Source organism: Pezoporus occidentalis, unplaced genomic scaffold (genome assembly GCF_034315485.1).
Source record: "Pezoporus occidentalis ecotype Australia unplaced genomic scaffold, CSIRO_AGI_Poc_V1 ctg29, whole genome shotgun sequence".
Classification (NCBI taxonomy): domain Eukaryota; kingdom Metazoa; phylum Chordata; class Aves; order Psittaciformes; family Psittacidae; genus Pezoporus; species Pezoporus occidentalis.
In genome coordinates, this window is record NW_026914829.1 from 7,923,057 (window position 1) to 7,935,677 (window position 12,621).

At 40.8% G+C, this 12,621-nt stretch overlaps 1 protein-coding gene across 1 annotated transcript; it reads left to right on the forward strand.

Moving 5' to 3' along the window:
* The first annotated feature begins 5,672 nt into the window (after window positions 1-5,672).
* LOC134167531 (scale keratin-like) lies at window positions 5,673-10,817 on the forward strand. Its single transcript, XM_062626304.1, has 2 exons — window positions 5,673-5,758; window positions 10,036-10,817. The coding sequence occupies exons 1-2, from the start codon at window positions 5,752-5,754 to the stop codon at window positions 10,650-10,652; spliced, it is 624 nt and encodes a 207-aa protein (XP_062482288.1). The 5' UTR covers window positions 5,673-5,751; the 3' UTR covers window positions 10,653-10,817.
* The last annotated feature ends 1,804 nt before the right edge of the window (window positions 10,818-12,621 follow it).

Consider the following 12,621-nt stretch of genomic DNA (forward strand, 5'->3'; position numbering starts at 1 on the left):
AGCCCTGAATACAAGTTGGTAGTTAGGTTGATACCCATTCTGCTGCTCTGCTTTACTCTTCTCTGTGAGCTTTCAGAGCTCAGTTCCTTCTTACAGACACCAAACAGCCTCTTTGGGGCTGCTGCTTAAATAACATCTGCTTTGTTCTATGTAATTTAGACTCCAGAGGTGGAATTCAGTAAAATTAGGTTAATACAACACTAAAGCATTGCAGGAATGGAAAACACAGGAGAGGTTTTACTGTAATGAATTTACATATTCTCTGGGTAAAGCAGATAAAAGACAGAAAGAGGTATATAATCCCTACATTGTACATGAGGGAATCGATCCCATTAGGATACCAAGTGCTACGTTTTTAGTGCAGTTAGTTTATAACAGGTGGCTTTAATACAGCATGTTTGGTATCAAACTCATTTGGAAAAATAAACAAATAAAAGCCATTTACAAGATCACAAGAAAAAAACTGAAGCACAGCAAAAACCTGAATGCAGGGCTCTTGAATTGAAGTTTCAGAGGGATTAAAACTGCTCACAAACTTAGACAGAATTCTACACCTTCATTTTTTCTAAATAAATTGAAGGTGGGCAGGTAATTTGGACAATGTCATAAACCTACATTTCATGATGTCATTTCAAACTTATCCAAATTCCAAATCAAAGCACCAAAGGAAGGAACTAGTTCATCTGTTGTTTCAGACTGAATGGAATATTTTGGTTTCAGCCAAGGTGGATACTTAGTTCTTGTCTGAGCTGCATATTAGAAAAGCCTGGGTGAGGCTGTTTGACTCAAGTGATTTTTCTCAGATGTTTTTCTTCTTTTGTTGTTTTAGACACAGTGCCAGAATAGTCATTATTCACTTAAACTTCTCCTGACCTTAAATGCTAATCCAGACACTAACTCAGGTTCACACCCTCTCATTCTACAGCATTTATTAATTCTATGCTCTTGACTTGACCTATAAATCCCTCTAGCAGAAAGCAACCCAGAAAAAAAAAACCACACCTGAACACATAACATAGAGTACAAACAAAAATAGTGGATAATTTATTCTTACACAGCCTGTTGAAGAGAAACGTAGAATCACAGAATCCTTTAGGATGTAAAAGACCTTTAAGATCATCGTCCAAATAAGATCACTGCTTTGCTTACACAGAACAGTACAACCCAAAGCTACTTCCCGAGTAATATGTGCCTTAAGTAGACATTTTCTGGGTTCCTATTTCTTCTGTGTAGCTGTACTGACAGATGATTTAACAAAGGTCTGGCCATTCAGACTGACAGTGAGCACCCGAGAGGACCCCAGGTGGGACATTTCCAAAGTCAGACCAAGACAGATGTAGAGCCACATCCACAGAGATGTTATATTCTAATAGCTGGCTCCACTCAGAAAGGTGACTGCAGCTATCTCACCATCTCAGTATTTATATAGCCTATCTCAATATTTACACATGATAGCTCTGTCCAAAATCAGATAAAAACTGGAAGCCACAAGGTCAGAATAACAATGCCAGTTGTATGCTGCTGGATAAGGTATTTTAAGGCTACCAAAAGCCTATATGCAGTAAGTTTCCATAAAGTAATGGAAGTACATTTCTTTAATATTATCTAGATTTCAAATGTATTTTTAAATCTCAATCCATCAGTACCTCTGAATGAATAACTACCACATGACCTTTTCATTAAAATAAATCCCAGAATATTGTACAGAATGGCAGAATATTAATCCAAAGTCCATCCCCGAAGGAAATGCAAAGATTTCAAAAATGATATTTCTTTGGGTTTTTTTGGTCTTTTTTTTTTTTAGGAAGAAGAAGTTATATCAGAATCCAACTTACTCAGTCCACCGAGGAGAAGTCAAGAGAACCTGCTGAAAGGTTTCTGAATCATGAATGGTTTTATATACCTTCCTAGACCACCAGGCTGATGCAAGAAAATAACGTCATATTTGTGCATTAGGTTCCATTACTCCCCAGACAAAATTTGACGTGTAATTACAGTAATAGTTTTGCTTACTGTTTGTGTTGATTATCCTATTCTCACCAGCACATGACTTGCACAGTTCCATCCCTGGATTCCTTTCATTTTGTGGTTTTAAGCATCAAACCCATTCTTGCAGCTGAGACGGTGTGAAAGCATCCATAGGACTGAACTTGGTCTTGCATGAGAGCCCTGACGGAGCTGCAGCTGGGCAGAGGCTCTGCAGGACTCATCCTTGAAGTTCTTTAGAAAACAGGAGTTTGTTTTCCTTGCATAACATCATGATGTCCAAGAATGCATAAGAGCGTAACCTAGTATTAGTAGTAAGTGTGCTTGCTAGTTTAAAGCTTGTTAGGACATGTTTACACCAACTGTAGTCACTGCATGACTGTAGTGTCGATTACCTTGGAGAGACACTCCTACTAGAGCACAGAATTGCCCGTGGTCGCCTGGCTCCTCGTTTCGTGTTCAAGTCTCTTCCAAGGCAAAAATATAAAACAGCATCAAGGCTTGATGTGGCAGCTGTAGCCCAAATTGAGCAGGAAGTCTCCTCCTCTGCAATAGGATTCATGGGAAGAAACATAAGGGGAGAAAGCTCATTTTGGTTAAAGTGGGATGGTGAGAGGAATCTCAGAATTGCTCAGTCTGGTTTGGAGTAAACCACTCTGTCCCCAGTCCCTTTCACAGTGGTTATGGTCACAGCTGCATCAGAAAAATGTTTATGAGTGTGAGGAAGAGTGTTGTGGGAAACTCAAGGTAAGTGAGCAATGATCTGCAAAGCAAAGCAAAGCTGGACATTCCCCATTTAACATCCAGGGGGGCTAGGAAAAGGAGAAGCAACTGATTTATTTAAGATTGCTTAGGAGGGCTTTGGCAATGCAGAGAACTAAGAGTTATAATACCAGCTTTTGCCAAATTCGACCTGTTGTGAAGAAGCAGCAATTCATGCCATGTTTGAAGCACAGACCCAGCCCCTGCAGATGACACAATACTATTTAAATCATCAAATATGCCTTGATTTGGAAAGGTGCATATTTGGCTAACTTGTTCTAAATATGATTATGATAGCAGATGGCTGGCTTTTAATCAAAAAATACCCGAAAGGGATCCAAATTCCCAAGGGGTTAGTCACTGCCTGATTAAGAGAATCACGTGGGTGTCCCTGACACATATATTCTAAAGGGACGCTATGATTCAATACTGTGGAGTTTAATACTGCCAGCCTGTTATTAACATCATAGCATGATACTTTGCATATATAAAACATTGCTGGGTGTTTGCAAAACTATCTGAAAGCATTTCCTCAGAACATTTCCAATCAGTGTTCTTGCCTAGAGGATCCTCCAAAATCACTCTGCTTCCAAGAGATAATTGGTAGCATAGAAGTTGCAGCAATAATAAGCAAAAATGTTGTATATGTATGGGAATGAGGAAGGGGAAATGAACCCAGGAACTATTTAATGTCCACATATGCCCCTTCTTAGGCTGGCAGGTTCCAAGGTCATAGTGACAACCAGAACTGCTATCCAGGCAGATACACACACTTTTTACTCACATTTCTGGAGCTAATCAGAAGAGATGGGACATGTCGCTGAGAGAGTGTTTGAATGATATCTGTCAGGTGCTGTTATTACAGGCACAATCCAAAACATCAACCTCTGCCAGCTTTGGAAAAGTGTAGAATGACTGGCATTCACCTCCAGCTCCATTCAGCAGCACCAACCCTGCCAGGCAAATTTTGCCATCAAATGACTCCTCCTACACGCCTGCATGATCATCCTGTAGCTTTTGTCCTATATTTGCCTGTCTAAGAGGCATTTCCAGCTTCAGTTGTTCATCCTCTGCTATGATGTTTCTGACTCAGGCATTTCCCATGAAGCCCCATGGCAGAATCAGGGCTGCAGGAAAAGCCGCTTGGTATGAGCTCATTTAACCCAGAGCAGCTTCAAAGGGAGGTTTGAGAGAGCCCAGCTTTCATACGCATATGTACATTTATTTGCTCATATATATTTATTTATTTACGTGCATAAAATCAGTGATAAGGAAGTAATAGTACAGTCCTGTAAAGGATTTCAGACTTCAAACAGGTGACGTTACAAATGCTGCTGTGAACAGGTACGTTAAAAAAATATGAACTGCTTGAGAAGGTGAATATTCTTCAAAAATGGTACTGAGCAATGCCAAAAGCTTATTGAAAAAAAAAACAAACAGAATTATAGGAGATTATTATGGATGAGAATTGGTAAGGTTTCCCTCAATTATGCATGGAAAATATTTCCCTAAGCTGTTCTTTAAAGTGTTCCAGTACAGGGATTCCATTGTCTCACTTGCAAATCTGCCAGCAGCTGGCTTCTCCTGCAATTGGAAAGTGAGTTGGGTTTTTTTTTCTGTAAATCTAATCTCAGTCTTCTTTTTTTCAATATAAGATGATGACTTCATGCCCTGTTTTTCCACTGAATAAAGTGGATTTTATTGCTTTTCTTGCTTTATGATTTTGTATTCCTTCTTATAAACCTCTCTAAAATAAACAAATTAAATGTGATCGAGATTTTCTCAATGTAAGTTAAGACCAAGAAGTAAGACCAAAAAGAGACTTACTTAAACAAATGTAAGAAACTGAAAGGGAGGAAGGGAAGATTTGTCCAATTAGGAAATACTGTTAATAGAGAAGGAAGAATGTGCAAGCATTTAATTATGATTATAAGTAACCATTCAAATAATTTGGCAAAGATGAATTATTACTCACTGACTTTAAATCAAAAGTGGGTATTTAGTCAAAAGGTATATGATACCTTAAAGAGAAATTAGGGAATAGAAAGTGCTAGGTAATATCTGCTGGTTCATATTGTCCAGAAGATCCCTCCTGGCCAAACAATCTATAGGGACAAGAATACAAAATATCTCTTGTGACTATAGGTATGGTGTGGCACCAGCACCCAGTCTCAAAACCTGTTACTTCCATGTTTTCATTCCAATTGATAGAATAGCAAAAAAAAAGCAGAGAAAGAAAACCTATATACACACATGCCAGAAGAAAAGAAGGTATTGCAACATTTCTGACTAAATTAAGGGGGGACGGGGAGGAAGAGTGAGTGCTGTACAATTATACAATAAACTCTACAGTTACATCCACATTGATGTTAAAATTGTGTCGGCAGTTTATATAAACACAGTAGACCTACCTTCAAGTTAGCTTATGTAGCTGCCTTTAGCATTGAAAGAGTTTCTTCCCATGATCTTAAAATCTGGGTAGAGAACTGTGATTCACCTTCCTGCCCCTGTTGCTTTTACCAGGCAGGTAAAGTCTGTGAGGACTCTTTGATTTCGCCTTGCTTTTCCGTCCATTGCCTTTCCAGACGTACAAACACATGGAAGAGACAGCAGAAAATAATTATTATTTTCATATCACTTATTTTGTCTTTTCTCTTACTCACATTTATGTCTTACACTGACACATCTATGTGACTCCTGTTAGTCAGCAGAGTAGTCCAATCAGATTCATAAGGATTAGTCATGTTGTTTCGGGAAAGTATCTTCATAACACTTAAGAGGAGCAGAAGTCAGCCAAGGCAGAGCTGAAGAGCCTGTGCGCACAAACCTAAATACTCACTGTTTCTTTAAGAAAATTCTGAACCCCAGAGCCCTTTGAGTGAAAGAATTATCATGTCACAATTAATAAAAGCTGATATTGGACATTCCTGTTTTCAGGCAGAGCAGGTCTGCCACGAGGTCCAATTTCTAGGAAGGCATCAGATCATTTACCCTTTTGATTCTATGCCAGGTGACACTACCAGCACACACTACGGGATGTGGTGCAAAATTTATATCCCCTGCATCAAAAACTATGCTATAGTGTACTAGGAAGGCTGGATTCTCATCCAGGACACACACAGACTTCTCAGGGCCATTGCTGAATTACCCAAAAGATTGAAATTCGTGAAAACATGAATTACAGTACACACACACACACCCCCCCGCCCCCCAAAAAAACCAAAACAAAACTAAAAAGAGGGTTGAGTTTGAATGCTACAAAGTTTTAATGACAGGGAAGGAGTGGGTACATTTGGTGAAGACAGTCATGCAGGGCTCTTGGAAGCAGCTCCACACGTGCCAGCACAGTCGATCGCTTGGACATCACCGGGTTGCAGGGTCTCTTGTGAGGTTTGCACAGCCCGTGGCTGCTGCAATGGGACACGTTGCCCCTTCAGAAGTAACCAGAGCCACAGCTTCCCCCACCAAACCTCCTGTAGCTCCCACCGCTCTGACAGCTGCCCCCACCAAAGGAACGGCCACCTCCAAAGGAGCCCCCACCATAGGAGCTGCCTCCTCCGCAGGAGCCCCCGAAGCCTCCGCCGTAGGAGCTGGAGCCAAAGGATCTTCCACCTCTGCCAAATGACCTGCTTCCTCCATAGGAGCCCCCAGAGCCAAATGAGCTACCCCCTCCATAGGAGCCCCCCATTCCAAAGGAACTGCCACCACCATATGAGCCACCTAATGAACTGCTTCCTCCATATGAACCCCCAGCACCATATGAGCCCCCTGATTCAATAGGGCCCATTCCCCCTGAAAAGCCCCCAATGGAAGATGGGAAGGAGCTGCCCACGATGCTCTCCTGAGGGCAGGAGCTGAGGATGGGGCCTGGGAAGGTGATGACCACGGGTGGTGCGTAGACCACGGCACGGGAGTCCCCACAGGAGGCGACGCAGGGCTGGCTGCTCCAGGCGTTGGCACATGGCTCTGGGCAGGTCACATCACAGGGTGAGGAGCAACCACTGCTCACAAGCTGTCCTGAAGACATCTTTTGTGATCTAGATAAACCTGCAGCACAGGTTAAGGAGGAAAAGTAAAATGTATATGGAGGTCTGTGCCTTTAAAAGGCTACCATGATAATAGAAGCTGTATTTTTCCTGATAGAAGGAATTACTTTCTTATAACTATGACAACTACTCCTGTGGACATATCTGTCTTTACTCCAGTTTGAAATACTGAACTTTACTATTTTTAAAGCTAAATAATACAAGCACAAATACTATTTCTCTTGCTGTCCAGTGTAGCTGTCAATAAGGAATATTCCTTTCTAAAGCACCTTTACCCTGTCTTTATTCTGAGAGTGTATCTTGCCCTCCACCACTAACCCCTAGTTCTGTTAAGGATAAATCACTAATTTCTTCATCCCAGCTACTGGGTTCTTTTGGAAACAGGTTTGACAGACCCTGTAGTTATAAACAGAAATCAGCAGTGGGGCTTTTGCCATATATATATATACATATATATATATGTGTGTGTGTGTGTGTATACATACGTATTTTAATAAATGCCAAGCTATAAATTGTTAAGTCATAACTTCCTCATCAAATTAACAGGATTTAATTGACACTTTCCTCTTGTGGTTAGGAAGAACACAGCCTCACATTTTAACACCTGAATCTACCAGCAGTTACTGCTGAATGATTGCAAAAAAACCCTATCTGCTTAAAGAATAAAACAAAACTGATATTTTTGATCATAGCAGATATTGACATAGAATTCATCCCCAAGTTAAACACTGATAGCAACATCCCAGTTAGTATAAAGGAATTAAAAGGAAAAGTACCTACCAGGTTCACAGGGAAAACCAGACTGAGAAGTTGTTGCTGAACGTGGAGGGAATGCAGTGCTTTTATATACCACTCCAGACTGCTACCAGGATATGAAACACAGTTTTGTACACGGAGCATAATAGTTAGCCAGCAAAAGATTTTGCTGTATAAGCTACTTCTAATTGTAATAATTGTTTTGATAACCGATAATGATTAATAAATCAGCTGCACATCATCCAATAGAGCAACACACCCTTTGTCTTACTGTAATCCTTAAATAGTTTTAACATCCATTTTATGACTACTGTCATGTCCTGACCTCATTTGAATTGCAATTGTAGCGAATTGAGCTCCATTTGCTTAGCAAGGCAAAAGCATCAGTCTTTCCCTTAAAAAAAAGTAAAAACATCAGTTTGGCTTTTCAGGAGAAATATTTTTTTTTCTGCAGAAGATTCCATTTAAAATTAGAATTGCACAAAGCTGGAAAAACTACAAATTGAGCCTTTTTAATTCCTCAGGTGGGAGGGGTCATTTTTTCTGTCTGTTTAACATCCACCCAAGCACCTGCTTACAAAAGTGCTTAAGCAAATGCCCACTGTCATCTGAGTAAGTACAAGGAAGCACCATGTGAGAACATGGAGTAATTTTGTTATCATCCTTCTCCTTTTGTCATCTTTCAGGACAGCTGTGGTATTCTACCCAGACACACTCCTGTTGTCCAGGAGCCATCATTTGAGAAAAAGTAGTCTTTTTAGATACAGAATGGATGCATATGGAGTGTATAAAGGTGATTTAATCTTGAACAAAATAAAAGCATGTTGAGAATGGCAAAGGCTATTTTTTTTTTCAAGAAAGCCATAGCAGTATTGTTAAAGTAGTATTTAAAAGCCTCATATATTAGAAGACAGAGGAACAAATGCATAACAGTAAAAGATATCTCTAAGCAAAATTTCTTTCATCAATAACCAGAAACAGTGAGAATATTAGACACGATCCACATTTTTGTGTGGTTACAATACAATGAAACAAAAACCCAACAAAACCCCACCATGTAGATAGATCACCGATATAAACTACACAACTTACAGGTTTTGTAAGTGAACTAAAATCTAGATTTTAACTCTCAGCTGTAGCTGTGGGAGGAAAGCAGCTGCTGCCTATCTGAATCAAAATGGCTGGGTTTTCAGTCTGTTTCACTCATCATCCTGTGTTTAATGTTTGTATCATAATAATGTTTATATCATTTATATCACCAGATTTCTGGTGTTTTCAAGCCCAGTTAGAAAATAGAGCACAGGGAACGTATATGGTTAAGGTCTTGCATCAGAATGCGAACGAGTCCTGTCAGGCATTAGTGGGCAGCCTTTGATATGACAATTTTGCTAGTCAGCAATTCTTTGTTAACTCCTCAGTTAATGTATCTTCCCAGTTTCCTACTGTTGCATTGAGAAATTTCAGTTCACATGAAGAGCCCTGGGCACTGCTGCTGATTCTCACATTTCAGCAAGCGGTAGCACTTCTTTTAACCACCCAACTATTTGCAATTCAGATTCTGAAGAAGGAAAGTAGAATATCATGTACAAAACCTATTTACCAACTCCAAATAACCCTCACATGCATCTATACTCATTCCAGCTTCAACTCCAGTGAGGGCCAGGAGCAATATTAGCTGCTAGATGACTTCGTCAGGACTGGAGTATAAAATTCAACATGAGGTGTGAAATGATTGTAACATGACTTGGAATTAAGAATAAAGTTGTGACCACATCACTTAGAGGAACAATTAGAACAATTAAAGAAATAATCCATACAGCAAAACATAGTTTGGTAATGCGTAGGAAGGTCTTGCACAAAGCGTGGCTCACATCCCACTGGTGGTCTGAAGAGGTATATAAGAGCACTCCGAATGCTTCAGTTTCAACAACAACAGCTCTTCATCTACACTTCTCCAGACCTGGTGAGTTGGATCTTGTTCGTTCTCTATATGAAACATTAGGGAAATCATTTCAGTATGTAACTGAGGTCTTAGTCTACTGCAGAAGTGCGATGTTAAGCAATGCTGTTTGACTTCGGAGATACACAATTTTTATGATAATTTAAATGCATGTCTTTGCAGAGACAGTTGATGAATTAAAAGATTGGATTTTCACAGGCACTTAAATCAATTTAATATTATCAGTTATCTCCAGAACTCTATATGATAATCCAACAGACTCTTAAAAAGGAGCTGTTTCCAGAGGGAAACGGAGTTTGGCTTTGCTATCCGTGATTACCAGGATTTCTAGAGCAGCAGAAAGTACTTTGGGAAGTAGCAGGTGTTAATTCATCCATGTTCAGGGAAATGTGTAAAAGATAAACCAGAATCTTTCAAAATACTCTTCTTCCACCCATCTTTTTTCATGCTCATGAAAGACATCCGAACAAGCTTTTTTCCCACTGGCATTTGGGCATTGCATGTGTGCTTTATCTCCTGCTGCAGGTGTATCTACATCACAAAAGATGTCTTCAGGAGGATATCTCATGAGCAGTGGTTGCTCCTCACCCTGTGATGTGACCTGCCCAGAGCCATGTGCCAACGCCTGGAGCAGCCAGCCCTGCGTCGCTTCCTGTGGGGACTCCCGTGCCGTGGTCTACGCACCACCCGTGGTCATCACCTTCCCAGGCCCCATCCTCAGCTCCTGCCCTCAGGAGAGCATCGTGGGCAGCTCCTTCCCATCTTCCATTGGGGGCTTTTCAGGGGGAATGGGCCCTATTGAATCAGGGGGCTCATATGGTGCTGGGGGTTCATATGGAGGAAGCAGTTCATTAGGTGGCTCATATGGTGGTGGCAGTTCCTTTGGAATGGGGGGCTCCTATGGAGGGGGTAGCTCATTTGGCTCTGGGGGCTCCTATGGAGGAAGCAGGTCATTTGGCAGAGGTGGAAGATCCTTTGGCTCCAGCTCCTACGGCGGAGGCTTTGGGGGCTCCTGCGGAGGAGGCAGCTCCTATGGTGGGGGCTCCTTTGGAGGTGGCCGTTCCTTTGGTGGGGGCAGCTGTCAGAGCGGTGGGAGCTACAGGAGGTTTGGTGGGGGAAGCTGTGGCTCTGGTTACTTCTGAAGGGGCAACGTGTCCCATTGCAGCAGCCACGGGCTGTGCAAACCTCACAAGAGACCCTGCAACCCGGTGATGTCCAAGCGATCGACTGTGCTGGCACGTGTGGAGCTGCTTCCAAGAGCCCTGCGTGACTGTCTTCAACAAATGTACCCTCTCCTTCCCTGTCATTAAAACTTTGTTGCATCACTACATTGTCCTAATGTTTTTTTCCTCACCTTTTCACCTACATCCCACATAGATTATGAAACAACATTGCCATGAAGCCAGCTGACAGATGCAGACATTCTGTCTTAAGTCTTTAAGAGACTGTCAGGTCCCTTTAGCTAACATGGACGTATTTGGAGCAGTAGAAAAACTGGCATCCTGTGACACATTTCAGGGTTTGTGTTGCTGAAAGGGTATTGTGCTTCCTGGCTATGTGGGATTATCTTTCCTCCTAGCTGTGGAGCTACATAAAGATTGCAATCAAATTATCTAATTGTTTTCAAATTAAGCCTGTTTCTTGAGTCATATTAATGTTTCGCTTGGAGCTGATGAGTTTCTTGACTGCTTATATAAATCACAGATTAAGATTCCTTAACTTCTTTAAACACTGGAAACCAAGCAATTGCTTAATTGCATCTGAATCCTCTAAAGTCTTTTTATTTTCCACTTTATTGTCATTTTCACCTTAGTTTTAACAAAGAGAAAAGGTTTTAAGGTTTTCAAAGTGGCACAAGGAAACTATGACAAGGACATTCTGTGTTCTGTCTTCTGGCTCTGCTAATAGTCCTCGTGTTTCAGATCATCCTTCTTGACTCTCCAAACATAAATGATCACGTAGATCAAACCAAAGTAAACCCAAAGTCTTTGGTTCCTGATCTCCTTAATGTGCTTTTCAAGTAATATCAAATTGAACAGAGCCAGATTTTAACACATCTTTAGCATTCAGTAGAGTTCTCTTGAAGTCTCACCCATTTCACTCTTTGCATTTCTGCTCCCACTGATAGCTGTGGAAAACAACACCATAAGGTATTATTTCTGTTTTCATGTCACTCACCACTCATGAACACTCTTGCCAACTCCAGTGATATGAAAACACATTATACTGCCATATAAATGCAGCCTTTTGATGGGACCACAGTCAAAAGAAATTCCTAAATGTTACCAGGTGTTTAACACTGCCAGTTTAAGATGAAAATCTCTGAAATCAAGTAGTCATTTGGTTGATTTTCAGTCCCTAAAGAAATGCATTTTTATATTGGATTGCATTCTTTAGGCAGTCTTGATAATGTATTTAAGTTGCCTAAACCTCAGACATCTCCAGGGACCCATGGTAATTCCTAAAAATTGATTCTAAATGGAACATGTTGACAATGGATGAATAGACTCCTTCAGAAAAGAAGAGCTGGGCTACACCATGGAGTGTAAAATAAGCGTGAATTTCCATTCTTCAGGTGACCATGTCTCATCCCTTACACTTTTTCCCATCCACCTGAGAGAGATAATACTAAGCAGCCTGACCTCTTTTGAAAAGGTCTTGTACATGTGATACTTAAAATCTCATCTCCTCTGTTTGACGTGAAATAGAACAACTGCACTGATGAAAAACGATCTATCTGAGGGTTGCCTGGCAAGTTTTGTTTGCTATCTGTCCATACACCAGCACAAAGAATTGAGTCATCAGCTCCAGAAACCTCTGTGCCCCACGAAGAAGCAAGGCTGGACTGTTTCTTGTGCTTGCATTTTAAATGCTTCATTCAACCATCCTTTTCACAACACCTTTATTACTTAAGCAATTACTATTATATTACCATAAAAGCATATAATTGTTGCTCACAGGCTATGCAAGCAGCTCTAGGAAGCTTAATGACCTAGTGGAAAGGATAGGACCAAAATGGTCTTGTGGACAAAGAAAAGCTTAACAAAATTTGATGATGCAGGAGTATTTTAATGCAAACAGGAAATGGGGTACATTACAGAATGACATGAC